This window comes from Coffea arabica, chromosome 10c, assembly GCF_036785885.1.
Source record: "Coffea arabica cultivar ET-39 chromosome 10c, Coffea Arabica ET-39 HiFi, whole genome shotgun sequence".
Taxonomy (NCBI): Eukaryota; Viridiplantae; Streptophyta; class Magnoliopsida; order Gentianales; family Rubiaceae; genus Coffea; species Coffea arabica.
In genome coordinates, this window is record NC_092329.1 from 7,369,445 (window position 1) to 7,391,007 (window position 21,563).

At 37.1% G+C, this 21,563-nt stretch overlaps 2 protein-coding genes and 1 pseudogene across 2 annotated transcripts; 1 reads left to right on the forward strand and 2 right to left on the reverse strand.

Annotated features, from left to right (window-relative positions):
* Window positions 1–6,660: 6,660 nt before the first annotated feature.
* Window positions 6,661–8,686, reverse strand: LOC113714740 (7-deoxyloganetin glucosyltransferase-like). The gene is made up of 2 exons (XM_027238779.2): window positions 8,075–8,686; window positions 6,661–7,886 (listed from the first exon to the last, which is right to left on the reverse strand). The coding sequence occupies exons 1-2, from the start codon at window positions 8,592–8,594 to the stop codon at window positions 6,928–6,930; spliced, it is 1,479 nt and encodes a 492-aa protein (XP_027094580.1). The 5' UTR covers window positions 8,595–8,686; the 3' UTR covers window positions 6,661–6,927.
* A 3,846-nt stretch (window positions 8,687–12,532) lies between these two features.
* Window positions 12,533–14,579, reverse strand: LOC113713725 (7-deoxyloganetin glucosyltransferase-like; annotated as a pseudogene).
* Window positions 14,580–19,385: 4,806 nt separating this feature from the next.
* On the forward strand, window positions 19,386–21,200 carry LOC113715050 (7-deoxyloganetin glucosyltransferase-like). The gene is made up of 2 exons (XM_027239199.2): window positions 19,386–19,905; window positions 20,215–21,200. Exons 1-2 carry the CDS (start codon window positions 19,386–19,388, stop codon window positions 21,198–21,200), a joined length of 1,506 nt encoding a protein of 501 aa, XP_027095000.2.
* Window positions 21,201–21,563: the final 363 nt, after the last annotated feature.

Genomic DNA, 21,563 nt, shown 5'->3' on the forward strand with positions numbered 1-21,563 from the left:
GTTCAAAAACAGAGTTCATTAAAGCTTGGAAAGTTGCAGGTGCGTTTGTTAAACCAAAAGGCATAACAAGGAACTCATACAAACCAGAATGTGTTCGAAAAGCTGTTTTTGGAATGTCATCCGGAGCCATTCGGATCTGGTGATATCCTGATCTGAGGTCTATCTTGGAAAATATTTTGGCTCCATGTAACTCATCAAGGAGGTCATCTATGATAGGAATGGGAAATTTATCTTTGATGGTCAAGCTGTTCAACTGTCTATAGTCAATGCAAAGTCTCCAACTGCCATCTTTCTTTTTTACCAGAAGAGGTGGAGAGGCAAAAGGGCTATGACTTTTATGAATGATACCAGAGGTTAACATTTCCTGGACTTGTTTTTCTATCTCTGTCTTTTGCGAATGGGGTACCTATAGGGGGCAATTTTGAAGGGTCTAGCCTCAGTTTTAAGAGGTATTTTATGGTCATGAGTTCTAGATGGGGGCAATGTTATAGGATCAGAAAAAATGTCCTCATATGCAGCCAGCAATTCAGTAAGAGAGTTAGGCACACTAGTCACCTAACAGTTGTGAACCTTCACCATGCAGGATTGCTGCAGAGCTTTCCTGACCCTGTGCCTAATGGCTTTGGCCGCATTCTCTCCTCTTCTAAGATTCACCTGTGCAGTCTCAGAGTTCCCCTGCAATAGGACCTGTTCTCCCTCCCTGTCAAAGGTTATCTGCAATGCTCTGAAATCAAATGTTAGGGGACTGTATTTCTTCATCCAATCTACTCCAATTATAATGTCATAAGGTTCAAGTTCCAAAACAAATACATCATGCTCAAATTGGTGGCCCTGGATCTCCCACTTCATCTGAGGCACCCACTGATCGCAATGCAAGACCTTCCCATCTGCAATTTTGACTTTGAAAGGTCTATGTCTCCTGATTTTCTCAGGATATAGTTGCGCAACCGTAGGTCGGATAAAGCAGTTAGTACTCCCTCCATCCACCAAAACCGATAGCTGCTGGTTACCATACAGTCCTTGCATTTTGATGGTGCTAGAAGATAACTCACCTGAGACTGAGTGTAGAGCCAGTACTACTGCCTGATCTGCAATGGTACCCACGTACTCTATGACCTCTTCCTCTTCTACTTTATCTGCCTCCTCCTCCTCAACTAGCAGCATGTGAAGCTCCTTGTTCTTGCAAGTGTGTCCAGGGGAGAACTTCTCCCCACATTTAAAACACAAATGGTTGTCCTTCCTATACTGAAACTCTGTAGGCGAGATTTTCTTAAAAACAGGCTGTGAGTCACTCCTTTTCTTAGTTTCTTCACTATTATTTGACTGCATCCTCCTGTTCCCGTTGGCACCAGTGTGTCCCCCACTGAAACTATATGGCAGCGGACCCCTGTGAGCTACTCTATTGTTTTTGGAGAGTGCTTCCAAGAGATGTTCCTGCCACCTAGCCTTCTCAAAAGCTAGCTGAAGAGAGTCTGGTTTGTGCATTTTCACAGCAGCCTTGATTTCATTCTTCAGTCCACCCAAGAAGCAAGAAACGTAATAGGACTCGGACAGATTGGGGACTTTGGCCATCACTAATGCTCTTAGTTCTTCAAATCTCTCCTGGTAAGCAACTACAGATGCGGTTTGCTGCAGCTTGTTGAACTCCTCGATGGCATCATCCTCTCCCAGTTCTCTGAATCTTCTACAGAGTTCCTCCTTGAATTCATTCCAACCAACTCCTCCCCTGTCTTTTTTGAAGTTCTGGTACCATAGGTCAGCTCGCCCTTCCAAATGCAGTTCTGCCATATCCACCAGGCTCTCTTCCGAGACCCTACAAAGGTGGAAGAATTTCTCACACTTCCTCACCCAATCTCTAGGGTTGCTCCCATCAAATTGAGGAAATTCCAGCTTAGGAATAGCCACTGTGTAGTGATTCCTTGCTGTTACTTCACCACCAGTTCCCCCTTCACCCACTCTCCCAACGTGAGTCCCACTGTTATGATTAGGACTTCCCAAAATTCCCCTATCACCATGCACACCTCTTGCAAATGCACTGAACTGATTATTCATATCAGCCATGAATGTCTTCATTTCCAGTCTATTGGCTTCCAATAATGCCTTCACATCTTGGAAGGTATCTCCCACCTTTTCCTCCAGTGCCGCCGTAGAGTCCAAAACGGTCTGGATCCGTGCATCCTGTTTCCGCAGCTGTTCTTCGAAGCTCTTCATCCTCGTCCCTTCGGCCATGGCTAGTTGCAGCTGATAGTCCAAGGACCACCAGCTCTGATACCACTGTTGTGGTTAACCTTCTGAGCAAGGAGATATTAGGAGAAATCAGAAAAGGAATAGAACAGATCTGAGAGGGAAGAGAGATACAGAGAGAGAATGAAGGAAATGAGAAAATGTGATCTGAATGAATTAAGAATGAATCTATCTCAAAACTGCTGAACCAACACATCCTTCGGTCATTTATACAGGACTGAGCTCATTTGCATGCAAATGTCCGGCTAACAGAAAAGATGCCTTCCAACTAACTCCTCCAGCTAAGCCGCCAGCCTGGCATAACTGACTAATGATCTGCTTGGATTCTGCCAGGACACAACACCATACCCCTCAAAACAAGTCTTTTTTTTTTGGGTGTTGTGCTTTTTGTATGAATAGGATGAAATAGACGGTTGTGGCCCAGATGACATATGGCTGTCACTTAGCCAGCAATGCAAAATCTGAAAATGTTAGGTTTAAATAATATGTTATAGTAATAAAACTCAAAGGAGGTTAATGTAATTTTTAAAATTTGAACAAAAGCCAGTGAAATAGTCAAAAACCTCATAAGAGGTTTCTAAAATTATCCCAATTAATTTTTTATAATGGAGAAAAGTAGGCATCAATTCCCAGTGCGACCAATTTTGGCTGACCAAGAGAGTTTTTATTTTGGTGACATTTAGGGTGCCCTTGAAAACTGTAGTAAATCATACTTGGAGGATTTGTGCACTCAAGGTAAAGGCGTGAAGTTTTTGACAATGTTCATAATGCACCTTAATGTTCTGAAGGTAAAGGGTTTAGTATTTTTTACTCTGTCAAAAGTTATTCTTTTATATCATCAACATCTTTGATACTTACACATACATGTACTTACTAGCTGGCAACTGCCAGATAATCACTTTGTGCAGCCATAGAGGTCCACACAGGGAAGCTATTCTTCCAAGGTTAGTGGCGAATTTTGCCAAGCCATGACTACATGTGTTGATTTCTCGCTTAACAAAGGAGAAAATACAATGCCAAAAAGACCTACTTAATGCCCTGATATCTCTTAGGATAATGTTGATGTCAGACAGGTCCTCACTCCTATGGTTTAACTTCTCAACCAGAACGTTGCAGTCAGAAAGTATCAAGATGGACGTCCAATTTTCCTTCAATGCTTTGAGCAAGGTAGTTCTGATAGCATGAGCTTCTAGGGTTGTAGCCTCTCCTTTTAATGAGGTTGGGATGGACCATGTAGAGATTAGACTACCCTTATTGTCTTTGGCCGCTATACCAATACCAAACTTGTCTCTTTGCTGGTCCACTGCTGTATCTATGTAGATGATAGACGAGTGTTATTGTTGGACCACCGCAATCTTGTCATGACTATCCAGCTGAGTATTGTTTTCTTGTTTGTCACAAGTGTTTAGGGGGTTTGCCTCTTTAAACTCAAGCCAATCTGTCATGGCCTATTGGGAGATTCGATAACCATCTTGGTTGATCAGGTTAAAGTTCCAATTATTCCTTACCTTCCATATATGCCAAAGTTCGTTAGCTGTCATTTCAATGTGAGCTTTGCCATCCACCATTTCTCTAGCCTATTGTAAGCTCTCCCACCACGTTCAAAAGCTCCCTTCCAATTGTTCTAGACCATCCCATTTGATAGGGAAAGTTTTCCAAATCTGCTCGCTTGTCCTACAAAAGGAGAGGAGGTACCGTTCTAATGTTTCTGCACTTTCTCCACAACTCCTGCACCAAGGTTCTTCTTTCCTGTTCTTCGGAATATATTCTCGTGGGTGGGAAGAATGTCGTGTAGGCATTTTCCACAGGAAGTGATTAACCTTGTGTTTAATGTTGAGGTCCCAAACTTGATGCCAAATTCTGGAATTCTGCGTATTCTTACTAGTGCTCTCATGTTGCAGAAGCCCTTTGTTGTTCCTTTCCATTCTTTCCTTGGCTTTTACATATCTAGTTTTGGTAGTGTATTTACCATTTGCACTGTTGCACCAAGTGTATTCCCTCCAAATAAGCTAAGTGGGATTGCTGTGATTAGTTTGGCCTCTTCAGCAGAGAAAATGGAGTTTATGATGTTTGAATTCCACTTCTAGTCATGAATCAAATCCGAGACTTTGTCATATGGACAATTGTGTGGCTTAGGTGTGGAGATTTTACCTGAGCTGCTATTTTTGAGCCATCAAACCTTCCAAATTTCCAAATTGCAATAGTGTTGCCATTTCCAACCTGCTTCCTTAATTCACTTTCCAGCATCCCAATTGAGCTGTGCAGACTTTGCCAGATCCACGAAGCTCCATTTTTCACCTGTGCATCAAGAATAGAGGATTTGGGGAAATACCTTCCTTTTACCATCTTACTAACCAACAAGTTTGAATTGGTAAGCATTCTCCAAACTTGTTTGGCTAGTAAGGCGGTGTTAAAGCATTGAATATCCCGGAAACCAAGTCTCCCTTTCCCTTTAACATCAGAAATATCAGCCCAGCTCTTCCAATGCATTTTCTTTTCTCTAGAATCACCTCCCCACCAGAATTTAGCCATCATCCCGTAAAGCTCTTTACATAGTTCAGCAGATAGTTTGAAAACTGACATTGCATATGAAGGGAGAGCAAGGGCCACAAATTTGAGTAATACCTCTTTACCTACAAAACTCAGCATTTTATCTTTCCAACTTTGTAGCTTTTTGCACATCTTCTCTTTAATGAACATGAAGACACTATTCTTTGATCTACCTATCACCATAGGCAAGGATCACTAGTATTTGCTTTGAGTGACAAGTTGGATATTGCCAAGTGGTCTCAAGATAGCTTCTGCCTCTGTTTGAGAAATATTTTTGCTAAGGATATGACTGATGATTTCTCAATATTTATTTGTTGTTCCGAGGCCTTTTCATAGCGCTTGAGAATTCGCTTGATCTCTTCAGCTTCACCTGTGTTGGCTTTGGAAAACATAAGGGAGTCGTCAGCAAAAAAGATATGAGAAATTGTTGGACTTTGTCTGGAGATTTTGATCCTAGAAATTCTGTTATCCTCATTGGCTTGCTTAAGAAGATGAGAGAGGCCTTCTGCACAAAAAAGGAAGAGAGAGCGAGATAGAGGATCTTCATGTCTAATTCCCCTAGTGAGACACACATAGCCTTGTTTTTCTCCCATTAATGTTAAAACTAAAAGACATGGATGACAAACAACCACGAATCCATTTAATCCACCTTGGGCAGAAGCCCATTTTACACATGACAGCAAACAAAAACTTCCATTCAACCCTATCATACACTTTGGACATATCAATCTTAATCTTAAGAAACATAGATGCATCTTTACCTCCCCTCATATTATTGAACCAGTGAATGTACTCATGTGCAATAATGATGTTGTCTATAATTTGTCTGCCCCCCTCATATTATTGAGCCAGTGAATGTACTCATGTGCAATAATGATGTTATCTATAATTTGTCTGCCCCGAGGACAAATGCAGCCTGAGAATGACTGATATAACCACCTAAGAAGGGTTTAAGTCTATTAACAATAACTTTGTAGACAAACATTACAAAGGCTAATGGACTTGAAGTGGGAAAGATTGACAGGGGTATCAATTTTGGGGATGAGAGTGATTAATGTCTCATTAAAGGCTTTTAACATGTGGCCAATACTAAAAAAGTTTTGAATTGCCTCCATAATAAACCAAAATCTTTGAAAGAAGATGGGGGACATATCGTGGGGTCCTCCTGGTGCTTGTTAGCATGCGGGGAAAAAAGTGCTGCTTTGACTTCCTTTTCTGTGACAAGTTTGGTAAGCTGCAAGTTCATCTCAGTTGTAATTATCCTGCGATGCCATTCAGAATTTCCTCAGAGTCATCAGGCCGTGAGCATGTACAACGCACATAGATAGAAGCTCATCTGCATATGGGCGTATGTTGCACATTTATTCAAGTAAAACTAAACGCACGTTTCTTTGATAGGAGCCCAAAATTGTTAATTCGACTGAAGCGAAATGGGAAAATTTGCATCACAAGAATTCTTTGTTTCGATGGACTTTTCTGGCAAGTGCATAGGGTCACTTGTTAGACAAATTGAAATTTTACATGTTCCAACATCTGATGAAAGAGAAATTCTTATGTAAAATTGCACAACTAGCCATCTTTTGGCCAAATTAGATTGTAAATTTTCCAAACTGCCAAAGTACATTCATCAATCAGTAACAAATATGATAGAAATATTGCAGCAAACAACGGATCGGCAATGAAAAATATTAAACAAGAAGTAAAGAACTCAAGAAGCATTTTTGAAAGCGAACCATGCATGTACGAGTAATTAAAAAGAAAAACTCTAACCAAGTCCAAATTCAACGAGCCGAAGAACAACTCTTTAGATTCTGATGGACCCAAATCAATAACATAAATCCAAAGGAACAATTAAGGAAAACAATATACGAGGCAAATGAAAAATTTCTTATAGATGAAACACGCTGCAGCTACAATACAAAGACAACAGCCACCGACAAAGACATTGACTATTCTTCACCGCACCAATAAGCCATATGCGGCTAACTATTATTACCACTACTATACTAAATTTATGGGATTGAATCCCACGCGGCCAACCTTACAAATCCACAGTACAACTTTCTGTACTAATCAATACATTGATGACATATGGCATCAACATCATTAAAAAAAAATACAGGTTTGGTTTAATTATTTTCTAACAGATACACGGTTCTTGATGTCTCGAATGCTTGGATTGAGAAGCACTTGATGAATCAAATTCTCAAGATTCAAGTTAGCATCTGTCACAGCCACTTCTGCCAATTTTTTCCAGTCCATGGCTTTTTTCTTCATTTCCTTACCCTTCTCTCCCGCCATTAACTCGCTAACAAGGCTTTCAACTTCATCCCTCTTGACATTATTGTCCATCTCCATTCCAATACCCCATTTAGTGCAGCAAAGCCAGCAATTAGTTTGTTGATCGGCAAAAAAGGGCCAGCAGATCATAGGCACCCCATAACTAATACTTTCGATTGTGGAATTCCACCCACTATGAGTTAAGAATCCGCCAACAGAAGGATGGGTAAGGACTTTCTCTTGAGGGCACCAGCCTGCAAACATGCTTCTTTCTTTGGTTTCTTCAAGAAACTCACTTGGCAGAATAGCTGAACTGCCTGAGACAAGATCTGGCCTTAAAATCCACAAAAAGTTTTGTTTGCTATTAGCAAGTCCCCAAGCAAATTCGACTAGTTGCTCAGGTGTCATAACAGCAATGCTTCCAAAGTTGACATAAACCACAGAGTTTGGATCTTTCGAGTCAAGCCACTCAAGACATTCTGGCTGTTCCTTCCAGAGATTTGATCGAAAATCTGTTAAAGACTTACCATACACAGGATTCTCTAGCAAGTGTAGTGGTCCAATGGTGTAAATTGGAGGAAGATAAGATGAAAGTTCATCTAATACATCATGTTCCAGTTGTTGAAAGGTGTTTATAATGATGGCAGAGGCCTTTCTAGATCTCTGAGTTTCTTGCATGACGAATTTCAACATGAAATCATCGGGATTTGTGGTTCGAAAGAAGCTTGGAAGATCCTTCAAGCGTATACCCTCTAATCCTGGAATCCAATCTAGAACAGTGTCTAGATATCCATTTGTCAAATAACTAGCATCTGCAAGGCATAAGATGTACGACACCGAGTATCATCAGAATCATACAAGGGCATCCATTTAGGAAGAGGCATTAAATGTTCAAGCTATTTTCTTTTTTGAGAAAAAGTTTCCAAAAATATGTGGAAGAAGAGAATAAATGACCACGAAAAATTTTGAACACACATTTTTCATCAAAAAATAGTCGTACCTTTGAGTGGCATGATACCCTTTTCGATAAACTTGTCAAACTGGAAATACGGCAAGTAGGAAGATGCGCTGGAGGTCCAAAGAAGAACTTCAGGGATGCCAAGTTCTTGAGCAGCTGCTAGAGTGAAGGTCATTGCTCCATCGGAAACTATGCAAGAAACAGGGGGCACTTCTGAGGAAGAGGTATCGTTGAGTTCAGCAAGTAGCTCCCTGAAGGGACCTAAGCAAGTTCTATCAAAAGATTCACAAAGGGTTGGAATATCTGGGGTAGCATCGACCTCAGAAGGAGGAAGTCCGTCAGGGATGGCTTTAAATTGGAAATCAGGCAGTCCCTTTAAGGCATCAGGACCGCTGGATTTAAGCAAGCGCCTGTGGTTGAATTCTGTGTTGACAAAGGTGATATGAAAACCCTTTTGGTGGAGGAGCTTGGCTAGCTTTAGCATGGGGTTTATGTGGCCTTGAGCTGGAGCTGGTATGCAGACGGCGTGAGGCTTCTTCTCCAGTAAAGCAGTGGAACCCATTCTTCTTGCCAGCGGATTTGAGTGGACAAATTGTACGTTATCACACAGCAGCCACTAGTTGGGAATTGGGTTGATGGTAAAGTAAAAAAAAAACCAATGAAGAGCTAGTGCAAATATTCGAGAAAGGGCAGTGTAACATAATTATGTGTTTGTATTGACTTCTATTTCACTTTATTTATATCTTATTTACATACACTTATTTGCTTGCATCATCAACATATTTTTCAATTATTTTTTTATCTCACATACATCACATCAAAAAAATATTACAGTATTTTTTCACAAAATTATCTCAAATAATTTACAATCCAAATACAATATTTCACATGGTAGCTACTGTCAATTATTTAAAGCAAATTATAATCTTCCGCACGTTATAGGTTCTATCAATTTTTTAAGGGATAATTTCGGAAACCTCCCTTGTGATTTCTGATTATTTCACTGGTTTTCTCCAAAATTTTAAAAATTACACTAACCTCCCTTGAGGTTAATTATTTTATAATATTTAGGTCAAACCAATAATTAAAAAGTGATATTAGGAGAGAGAAGATAACATAGTTCCATCATTGCCCATCATCTATTATATTATTTAATTAATTTAATATCAATTCACACATTAAAGAAAAATACTAAAATTTGCTGTTTATCATTAGGGATCAAATCATATTTATCATCAAAAAAATAATATATCATTTTATATTTTTCACTCAATACAAGAATTAAATTACTCTTTTCAATTATATATCCATTATCAAACATGATCAACAATAAATAATAATAATAATTTGTAATTAAAATATTATAGAGAACAATTTTTAACATCATAAATATTATTGTCAGCATATTAAGATTAGTTATTGAGATTTTATGGTATTAAAGTTCACTCCTTATAATATTTTAATTGTAAATTTTTTGATTATTTGTTGTTGATCATGTTTGACAATAGATTCGTAATTAAAAAGAGTAATTTGAATCTTACATTAAATAAAATATATAAAATGATATACTATTTTTAATACCATATGTAATTTAAATCCTGATGATTAACAACAAATTCTAGTGTTTTCTTTAATATTTGGGCTAGTATTAAATTAATTAAATAATTTAGTAGATGAAGAGTAATGGTGAAATCATATCTATCTTTTCTCTCCTAACATCATTTTTTAATTGTTGACTGGACCTAAATGTTGCAAGATAATAAATCTCAAGGGAGGTTAATTAATTTTTAAAACTTAAAAGAGAGATGAGTGAAACAGTTAGAAACCTCACGGAAGATTTTTGAAATTATCCCCAATTTTAACCCACCATTCACATCTCCACAGACGTCGTCATCGAGCAACCAATTATTTTGCTCTTTCTCCGATTCAATTTTCTGCACTTTGTGATTTCATTATGCTAACTTGGCCCCACAAGTTTAGACGGCTCAGCTGCTATAATTTTTCCGGATCCAAATGACGTGACATTAAAAAAAAAAAAAATTTTGACGTGACATTAGACTGAATACCTGGGTTAGGACGGGTCAGTCTAATACCCAATGAAATGGTGCCATTTTGAAGACGCTCCGATGTTTCACCAAGTAATAATCTTCCGTACATGGTAACTTCAATCAAATTTTTAAAGCAAATTTTACGTCTTTTAACCGTTGATGCTGTGATTTCTCCTCAATAGTAATAATCTTCCGTACATGGTAAATTCAGTCAAAGATAAAGTTTAAAAAAATGCTGGAAATTCTTCATTTCTACGTCTCCTGCAGGAATCTTTCATGAAGGCGGTAGCAAAAGGGTGTAATGAATATGCAGCAGAAGCTGAATTTTTATTTTGAACTAAATGCTTGCGTATTTATTGCACGGGGAAAAAGACAGCTCATTGCTCGAGTCGTTACCAACGCCAGAGGGTTACCTCAAAGTCCATAATTAATGCTAAAATGATACTTTGTCCCAAGAAAAATAAATAAATAAATAATAAAATATTGGAAATTCCCTGCCACAAGGCATTTCTGATCTCTGGAAGCTACATGTCTGATTTTTCTGCTTAATTAAATTTAGATGAGGGACACGTATGTTGAGAAGAAATTAATTTCTAGAGTTAAGACACAATATGCTTTTCAAACCATTAGTTAATGACCAGTGCCCAATTGATACTCGTTAGTACATTTATATCACAACAAACTTATCATATGACTTCATAATAACAATGATTACTCCGTTTTATATTTATATGTTTGTCTTAATTAATACTCCCTCCGTCCCATTTTAATAGTCCTGTATTCCTTTTTTATCTGTCCCAAATTGTAGTCCACTTTCCAATTGAAGAATGTAGTTGTATTTTAATTTTTCTAAAATACCCTTATTCAATGTAAGTAGTTGTTACTATAAACCTACCCCATTTAATGAGAGTTGATTCTTTTTTTACCATGAATTCAAGTTCCCATAAAGTTGTACCATATTTAATGTGAGGGTATTTTAGGAAAATAGCAATCTAAATTTATTTTTCCAACAAAGTTAACTACTTTTTCTTAAACTGTGTGAAAAAAGAAATAGAACTATCAAAGTGGGACGGAGGGAGTATTATTTTCTCAAAATATGAACACCTTCCTGGACAGACCCGTGATTAATTATTTGTTTCTCCACCATGCCTCCTCACTCTTCTCTTCTTGGATGGCGAATTGGGACCATACCTCTCAAAACAGGTCCTTTTTTTTTTTGGGTGGTTGTGCTTTCTTTATGAATAGGATGGACATAGACGGATGTAGCCCAAACGACATATGGCCCTCACTTGGCCAGCAATGCAAAATTTGAAAATAATGTTCGGCTTAGACAATAATATCTTATAATTATTATCATTGTAGGGAGTTGTTAATGATTCGGTAAATCTCAAATGACACATATATATTAGCGGTTGGACATAAGACGGTTGTAGCCCAAACCACATAAGGCCCTCATTTGGACAATATCTTATACTCTATTCGTCCTACTTTGATAGTCTTTTTTTTTTCATCTGTTCCAAATTATAGTCCACTTTCTAATTGAAAAATGTAGTTATTTTTTAATTTCTCTAAAATACCCTTATTCAATGCAGATTGTTATTAATATAAACTACCTTATTTAATGTAGATTGTTAACCTATCCCATTTAATACATTTAGATTTAATGTGAAACAATATAAAATGAGGATTAATTCTTTCTTGACTATCAATTCAAGTTTTTATGAATAATTAATATAAAGTTGTACTCTATTTAATGTAAGGGTAGTTTAGAAAAATAGCAATCTAAATTTGTTTTTCTAACAAAGTTAACTACTTTTTCTTAAACTGTATGAAAGAAATACTAGGACTGTCTGAAAGAAAAACAAAGTTATCTAAATGGGACGGAGGAAGTAATTATTATCATCATTGTAGGGAGTTGTTAAATATTCAGTAAGTCTCTTCCATGTTGAAAACATATATATTAGCGGGTCTAAATACATGCAACGTATTAAAAATTTGGTATTCAAATTTAAATTGAGATTATGTATCATGCATTTAAAGCAGCTAATGTATACATTATCAATGTAAATAAGATTAATCCATAAATATTATATTTCTATTCCAAAGATATAATTTGTATTAAATTATAACAGTTGCCCATTGAGCCCCCATTCTCCTGAGTAGGTATATACAAATTTTACATTCTCTTGAGTAGGTAATTTACTTCCTGTTAGGAGGATTTGTGCACTCAAGGCAAAGGCGTGAAGTTTCTGGCAAAGTTCGTAATGCGCCTTAACGTACTCAAGGCAAAGTTTCTAGAACGCAGATAAATAAAAGCTCATCTGCACATGGGCGTATGTTCCACATTTATTCAAGTAAAACTACACGCATGTTTCTAATAATATCAAATCTGGTTAAACACTGGTTAATAGGAGCCCAAAAGTAAATTCTTAAATACATTTAGTGGTCGAAGTAAATTCTTAAATACTATGAACACATATCAAATTGCCTTTGCACCTTCGAACTCTGGTCAATGAGATGCCAAAGCACATTCATCAATCAGTTACAAAAATGATAGAAATATTGCAGCAAACAACGGATCAGCAATGGGAAAAATTAAACAAGAAATAAAGAACTCAAGAAGCATTTTTGAAAACGAACCATGCATGTACGAGTGATTAAAAAGAAAACCTCTAACCAAGTCCAAATTCAACGAGCCGTAGAACAACTCTTTAGATTCACGGTTCTTGATGTTTCAAATGCTTGGATTGAGAAGCACTTGATGAATCAAATTCTCAAGATTTGAGTTAGAATCTGTCACAGCCATTTCTGCCAGTTTTTTCCAGTCCATGGCTTTCTTCTTCATTTCCTTGCCCTTCTCCCCAGCCATTAACTCGCTAACAAGGCTTTCAATTTCATCCCTCTTGACATTATTGTCTATCTCCATTCCAATACCCCATTTATTGCAGCAAAACCAGCAATTAGTTTGTTGATCAGCAAAAAATGGCCAGCAGAACAAAGGCACCCCATAACTAATACTTTCGATTGTGGAATTCCACCCACTATGAGTTAAGAATCCTCCAACAGAAGGATGTCTGAGAACTTTCTCTTGAGGGCACCAGCCTGCAAACATACTTCTTTCTTTGGTTTCTTCAACAAATTCACTTGGCAGAATAGCTGAACTGCCTGAGACAAGATCTGGCCTTAAAATCCACAAAAAGTTTTGTTTGCTATTAGCAAGTCCCCAAGCAAATTCGACTAGTTGCTCAGGTGTCATAGCAGCAATGCTTCCAAAGTTGACATAAACCACAGAGTTTGGATCTTTCGAACAAGCCATTCAAGACATTCTGGCTCTTCCTTCCAGAGATTTGATTGAATATCTGGTAAAGACTTATCATGCACATGATTCTCTAGCAAGTGTAGTGGTCCAATGGTGTAAATTGGAGGAAGATAAGATGAAAGTGCATCTAATACATCATGTTCCAGTTGTTGAAAGGTGTTTATAATGATGGCAGAAGCCTTTCTAGATCTCTGAGTTTCTTGCATGACGAATTTCAACATGAAATCATCGGGATTTGTGGTTCCAAAGAAGCTTGGAAGATCCTTCAAGCGTATACCCTCTAAGTGTGGAATCCAATCTAGAACAGTATCTAGATATCCGTTTGTCAAATAACTAGCATCTGCAAGGCATAAGATGTACGACACCGAGTATCATCAGAATCAGACAAGAGCATCCATTAAGGAAGAGGCATTAAATGTTCAAGCTATTTTCTTTTTTAAGAAAAGTTTCCAAAATATGTGGAAGAAGAGAATAAATGACCACGAAAAATTTTGAACACACATTTTTCATCAAAAAATAGTCGTACCTTTGAGTGGTATGATACCCTTTTCGATAAACTTGGCAACCTGGAAATACGCCAAGTAGGAAGGTGCGCTGGCAGTCCACAGAAAAACTTCAGGGATGCCAAGTTCTTGAGCAGCTGCTAGAGTGAAGGTCATTGCTCCATCGGAAACTATGCAAGAAACAGGGGGCACTTCTGAGGAAGAGGTATCGTTGAGTTCAGCAAGTAGCTCCCTGAAGGGACCTAAGCAAGTTCTATCGACAGATTCACAAAGGGTTGGAATATCTTGGGTAGCATCGACATCAGAAGGGGGAAGTCCGTCAGGAATGGCTTTAAATTGGAAATCAGGCAATCCATTGAGGGCATCAGGACCTCTAGATTTAAGCAAGCGCCTGTGGTTGAATTCTGTGTTGACAAAGGTGATATGAAAACCTTTTTGGTGGAGGAGCTTGGATAGCTTTAGCATAGGGTTTATGTGGCCTTGAGCTGGAGCTGGTATGCAGAGGGCATGAGGCTTCTTCTCCGGTCGAGCAATGGAACCCATTCTTCTTGCCGGGGGATTTGAGTGGACAAATTGTACGTTATTGCACAGCAGCCACTAGTTGGGAATTGGGTTGATGGTAAAGTTAAAAAAACCAATGAAGAGGCAGTGCAAATATATACAAAGGGCCGATCTATTCCACAACTTGTAAGTTATTGTTTCACCAAGTGGTCCTCAAGAATGATCTTCCGTACATGATAGGTTCTGCCAAATTTTTAAAGCAAATTTTACATCTTTCAAACGTCGATGCTGTGACTTCTCCTCAATTATCTGTCCAAAAATAAAGTTAAAAAAAATGCTGGAAGTTCTTCATTTCTTCGTCTACTGGAGAAATCTTTCGTGAAAGCGATAGCAAAAGGTTCAAAGAAATATATAGCAGAAGCTGAATTTCTTGAGCCAAATGCTTGCGTGTTTATTGTGGGAAAAAGAGAGCTCATTCCTCGAGTTGTCAGCTCAAATTCCACTGGGAATAAGAGAGCTCATTGGTCGAGTGGTTATCACCGCCAGAGGGTTACCCCAAATTCCAGAATTACTGCTAAAATGTTACTTTGTCCCTAAAACAAATAAACAAAATAAAATACTGGAAATTCTTTACCACAAGGCATTTCTGGCCTCTGAAAGCTACATATGTCTGATTTTTTAAAAATTAAATTAAGAGGAGATAAGCAAAATTAAACTCATTAATTCCTTGAGTTAACACGCAATAAACTTTTGTAACCAATAGTTAATGGGTTTTTCTAATAGATACCCAATAGGCACTTATTGGTATACATGGATCACACCTAATGAATTCATACACTAACATTTATTACCTATCTTGCATTTATATATTTTTTTGAATTAATATTAATTTTTCAAAATATGAATACCTTAACCAGTGTCCAATACAGGCCCATAATTAAGTACCTGTTCCCCCACCATGCCTCCTCATTCTTCTCTTCTTGGATGGCAAATTGGCACCACACCTCTCAAAACAAGTTTTTTTGGGTGGTTATGCTTTTAGCATGAATAGGACGGCCACAAATGGTTGTAGCCCAAACGACATATGGCCCTCACTTAGCCAGCAATGGAAAATTTGAAAATGTTTGGTTTAGACAATATCTTATAATTATTATCATTGTAGAGAGTTGTTAAATATTTGACATTTCTTTTATATATATGCGATGATAGAATATACATTAGCGGGTCTAAATATATGCAACATGTTAAAAATATGGGGGAAGGGGGTTGAATTGGGTGGTAAAGAGAAGGGATTCTAAGTAGAAAATCCTAGATTAAAAATCTCCTACTTAAAAAAAAAGATAAAAAAAGATGTTAAAAATTTGGAATTCAAATTTAAATTGAAATTATGCATCATGTATCTAAAGCTGCTAATGTATACATCATTAATGTAAATAAGATTAATCCATAAATATTATATATTTGTTCCAGGGATATGATTTGTATTAAATTATAACAATTGCCCGTAGCCCCAAATCAATGGCTCAAATACTCTTTTTTTAATATCTCATTTGCGTATATTGTGTATTAATGTATATAGTTCAATAATTACATATTACAATGTTTACACAACTTATAACTTATACATTATTTTATAATATATGATATCAAGAAGCATAATTGTATTATTTATTAATTGTGAGTTTCAGTCAAATTTGGATTAGGTCCAAAATTCCAATATATTTGTGAGTTAAGTACGAATCTCATAGAGTGAGGTCGAGGTGAGACCTAAGGCCTGAAAGCATGACTATTCTACTCTTTTTTTTGGGGGGGGGGGGGGGGGTGTGGTGAGCTGGGTTTAATGTTGCCAAACCGCTAACTTGTAGATCTCATCTAATATCCCTAATTCTGCCCGTGCACGCTGGATTTAGTAGCCAGTTTCCCGTGAAAAGTTATGATATTTTTCAGTCAATGCTAGGAATTCTTGCCCAAAAAAAAAAATGCTAGGAATTCTTCTTTCTTCTTCCAAGGATTAAAAAAATTGCTTGGAGTTCTTCATTTTTTCATCCACTCAAGAATTTTCCGAGTAAGCTGGAACAAAACAAAATGGTTATAATATAATAAACAAAAGATTGAAACTTGTGAGTTACGTGCTTGCGTATTTATTGCGGGAAAAAAGAGGCCATTGCTGGAGTTACTACCAAGACCAGAGGGTTAGCTCCAATCCAAGAAAATCAAAGTTAGATTTCTTTATTCTCCAAAAGAAGAAAAAAATAATAATGAACTAGAGATAAGCTCGGAGTTCTTTATCATTAGGCAACTTTGGCATTTGAAATCCCCATGCTTCTGATTTTCTTTAATTAAATTAACCGGAGGGCTGGATTATGAGAGAATCAAACTCATTCCTTGAAGTTTAGCCAGGATTATACCTTTTCTATTTTTCTACCAATTGATTTAGTCAATTTATAGTTTTGAGTTTTTTCAATTCATTTGATTCTGCTTCTTGCCTATTCATTTTTCTCTTCTTGATTTAGACCATGCCAATTTGAGGTTTGGATACATCCACTCTTTTATTTTTGTATTTGTAAATTTTTATCCACATAGCTCTTTCTCTGCGTAAACAGGATAATGGTTTTCATATTGTACACATTTCTATGTTAGTCTTGGATTTGCACCTTTTTATCATTTTTTGTTTCGGTTTTTTGAGGTTCAGACTTATTTTACTACAGCATAACCGATTAGTATCAGCAATTTGTTGTTTCCTATTTTTAAATTAGAAATTCAAGTATAGTCTAGTTTTAGTAGTTTACATGTTCAAGTTATGGAGGATTTATTTGATAGTTTCTTGTCTTTGTAGTCTCCCAATTATCAAGTCTCATGTGCTATATATAGGATGTTTTAATATTATTTTCAGTGGAGAAGAGTGAGAGTAAAATTATGAAAAACTAGTGAGAGTCTTAGTATTTGTAAAATTTTGTAAAGACATTAGACAATTGATGTTCGTGTGATTTATAAAACTTCTCTTCTCCCACGTATTTTTATATGTACCAAATATCCGCTGCTGCAGCTTTTATGTGCTAACATGAAAGTAAAACTTGTGGTGACAAGAAGAAATTAGAGGTGGTGGATTAGTATGTAAGTAGAACTTCAATCCATCAGCACTTGTGTAAGAAAAACTAGCAATAGCAGGTCTTTTCCTCCAAGTCCTTGTATCCAAATAAAATACATTTCTTTACAAAATACCTTTTCATAACATATCTTACTTAAGTTAAATTTAGAAACCCTCGTATCCAAATTGAATATAATAGCGTTCTCCATTACCTGGTTAAATTTATATAATGGTGTTCTACTCGTGAACAAATTGAATATTTTGTCCATCTCTATCACATTCTAGAACGATTGCCCAGCTCGACACATAATTGCAGAAACACTAGCTCTATGGCTCTATCTTCCGCCTACGCTTTTGACAGTTTCGCCTATAACGTGTTAATTCATACAATAGTTGGATCTTATGATTTCAAATCTATTTCTTATTTCGATTATCATACCAAACCCCATGTTTCTTTTCACTTTCTTTTAGATAATTCTGTAACTTGAGATCTCTAAAAAATGTATCAAATCAATGTCAAAGTATCCTCTATTATAACTTTTTCTATTACACTTTTCTTGCACCGTTTATCTGATTGACACATACAATAACAATTTTTTTTAGCAGAAAGTGGCGCAGCCATTGAACCAATCCTACTTGTGTTGGAAAAAGTGCACTGGTGCAGACACACAATATTGGGGTTGGTTCAGAATAAATTACTCTTTTTCCAAGTACCAATGTTCCAATTAAAATAGGAATAAACTAAATCACCAAGCAATGATACTAATAGTATTAATAAAATGCAGGAAAAATAAAAGGCACAGGACACCAAGATTTTTACGTGGAAAACTCAAATTGGGAAAAATTACGGGATTTAATCCAGTCAAAAATCTCCATTATCACAATAATAGAAATACACAGGTCTATCTGAAACATCCAAATACAATAATATCACCAATATCAACTAACTCAAATCGCTACAAAATTACCTCCGAAAACTACACCTGTCAAAGAAGTGGATTTGAAAAAAAGTTATCAAACGAAGAGGAAATCCAAAATCTGAATCAGTAGATGAGTAGAGCTTAACGAGAGTATAGCATGGATAAAATTTCGTCTCAATCGAATTTCGAATCACCCTCCAATCAAGATCTTGAAATTTCTCTCTGTCTAGCTTCTTTACTTTTGTCTCTCTCTTCGTTTTTTTTTTCAAGAAAGAAAAGTGACGGAGCCTATATTTCTTCTTCGGTTGATTTCCATCTCTCTCAATCACTGGGCCAATGGCTAAGTGGCCACCAGGGAGGGGCTTAAATCCCTCCTTGGACTGTAGGTGAGGTTCAGCGAAAAAAATCTAAGGGTTGTGCCATAGCACTCTCTTGATCTAGTTGGATCTATATACCCACTAGTCCCCTACCATAGATTCCTTAGGCTCCGCCTCCCCCTCTAGGGTCCTTTGCTCCCAAGAAAGGAAGGCCAAGCTTTCCAAGTCAAATTTGACTTCAACCTAATGGGATTTATTTTGTGATTTGGCCCACAAATTGGCTGGCCCAAACCCAACAACTTGAATCTTGCCTTATAGGACCTGAGACGAACCCTGTACCAAGGAAAGATCAAGCAGTGCTTACTAAAGCAATGAGCTCAGTAACTTCAACTTTACAGTTTACAGTGCTAAATTGACATTTTTTGTTCCACCTTTAGCAACTGGAGGTTGCTTCCACGAAATAATCGGGTCAGATTTTCAGAACCCTGTAAGATTAAAGAATAATCAACGTACTCATGGTTGCATGCAAATTGCAAACCTCGTAAGTCGATCGACCTATATATTTCTTCTTCAGGTTCTCTCATTACTTGCTTATTACAGCAATTTTATATCCATTTCATTGTTTTGAATCCTCCTCAAAATTTCAAACTTTAAAGAATGGATTCCATTTCTTTGTTAGAGAAGAAGCCTCATGCGGTCTGCATCCCATACCCTGCTGAAGGTCACATAAACCCCATGCTTAAACTTGCCAAGCTTCTTCACCACAAAGGTTTTCATATCACCTTTGTTAACAGCGAATTCAACCACAAACGCCTGCTAAAATCTAGAGGTCCTGATTCCCTCAATGGTTTACCTGATTTCCAATTCGAAACCATTCCTGATGGGCTTCCTCCTTCTGATGTGGATGCCACCCAAGATACTGCCTCCCTTTGTGAGTCCACCACTAAGCATGGCTTAGGTCCATTTAGAGAACTTCTTGCCAGACTCAATGATACCTCTTCCTCCAACGTACCTCCCGTTTCTTGCATAATTTCGGATGCAGGTATGAGCTTCACACTTGCAGCTGCTGAAGAGCTAGGCATTCCCGAAATTTATCTTTGGACCGCCAGTGCATGTTCCTACTTGGCATACTTCCATTTTTCACAACTTATTGACAAGGGTATCACGCCACTCAAAGGTAATGATAAATCCAAAATTCAAGTTCAAAATGTTTCATACTCTTCCGTTGTTTTTTTTTTCTTGTATATTTTGGGAACTTTCCTTAATTAAAATTTTTACTGCTTTCTAAAGTGTGTTGGACTGTTTTAGTGCCTGAGGCGGATGCAGAACTTCTTGATTTTATATCATTTACTTTCACATCCTAAGAAGAGCGTATTGTGTATATAGAATTTTTAATAGTTTCAAGAGAAGGATAAAATTCTTTTTCTTTTTCTTTTTTTAGCTTCTGCAATTTTGATCAAACTAATCACTATGTTACGTTTTGCAGATGCTAGTTTCTTGACAAATGGGTATCTTGATACAGTTCTTGAATGGACCATTCCCGGAATGGAAGGTATTCGTTTGAGAGATCTTCCAAGTTTCCTAAGAACCACAAATCCAGATGACTTTATGCTAAAATTCATCCTACAAGAAACGGAGAGTGCTCAAAGGGCTTCCGCTATTATTTTAAATACTTTTCAAGAATTGGACCATGATGTAATAAGTTCTTTTCCAGCTTATCTTCCCCCAATCTATCCCATTGGGCCACTACATGTCCTCGAGAATCAGATTGATGATAAGAGTCTAGAGGTGCTGGGATCAAATCTTTGGAAGGAAGAACCAGAATGTCTTGAATGGCTTGATTCAAAAGAACCAAACTCCGTGGTTTATGTGAACTTTGGAAGCATTACTGTAATGACACCTGAGCAACTAGTTGAATTTGCATGGGGACTCGCTAACAGCAAACAAACTTTTTTATGGATCATAAGGCCTGATCTGGTCAAGGGCGATCTAGCTATTCTTCCTGACGAATTTGTGGAAGAAACCAAACATAGAGGCTTGTTTGCAAGTTGGTGCAATCAAGGGACAGTTCTTAGCCACTCGTCTGTGGGAGGATTCTTAACTCATAGTGGATGGAATTCCACAATTGAAAGTATTAGCAGTGGGGTGCCTATGATATGTTGGCCATTTTTCTCTGATCAACAAACCAATTGCTGGTTTTGCTGCACCAAGTGGGGCATTGGAATGGAGATAGACAATAATGTTAAGAGGGATGAAGTTGAAAGTCTTGTTATAGAGTTAATGTCTGGAAAGAAAGGTAAGGAGATGAAGAAAAAAGCCATGGAGTGGAAAAAATTGGCAGAAGATGCTGCTTGTTGTTCTAGTGGTTCTTCTTCCGTGAATTTTGAGAATTTGATCAGTCAACTGCAACAATCCAAGACATTAGACACGTTGGAATCCAACCACGATAATGTTAATAATTGGCCTCATTAATGTCGGACTTGGTTATTCAGTAATTTTCATCATTAAGGAGTGATTTCTAGTAGCCAAAAAGCATCCAATAAGCCGCCCAATTTGAGAATTCAACATGATTCGTTGTACTGTCAGTCTCTCGCAGGGTTTGTTTTTTATGTAACTTGAATTCTTGATCGAAAACTTGTCGCTTCTGTTTGATGATTTTTTAAAGGTGTAATTGCGGAAGAAGTATACTTCAAGAATTGGAAAATTGTTGGAAATGGACTTCGTCAAACAGTTTTAAGGGTCCCTTATGGATTATAATTATAAATTATGATTTATTTTAATTCAAAAGTTGAAAAAAAAAAAGTTTTTTTTGAGATATGATATTCGAGATATCTT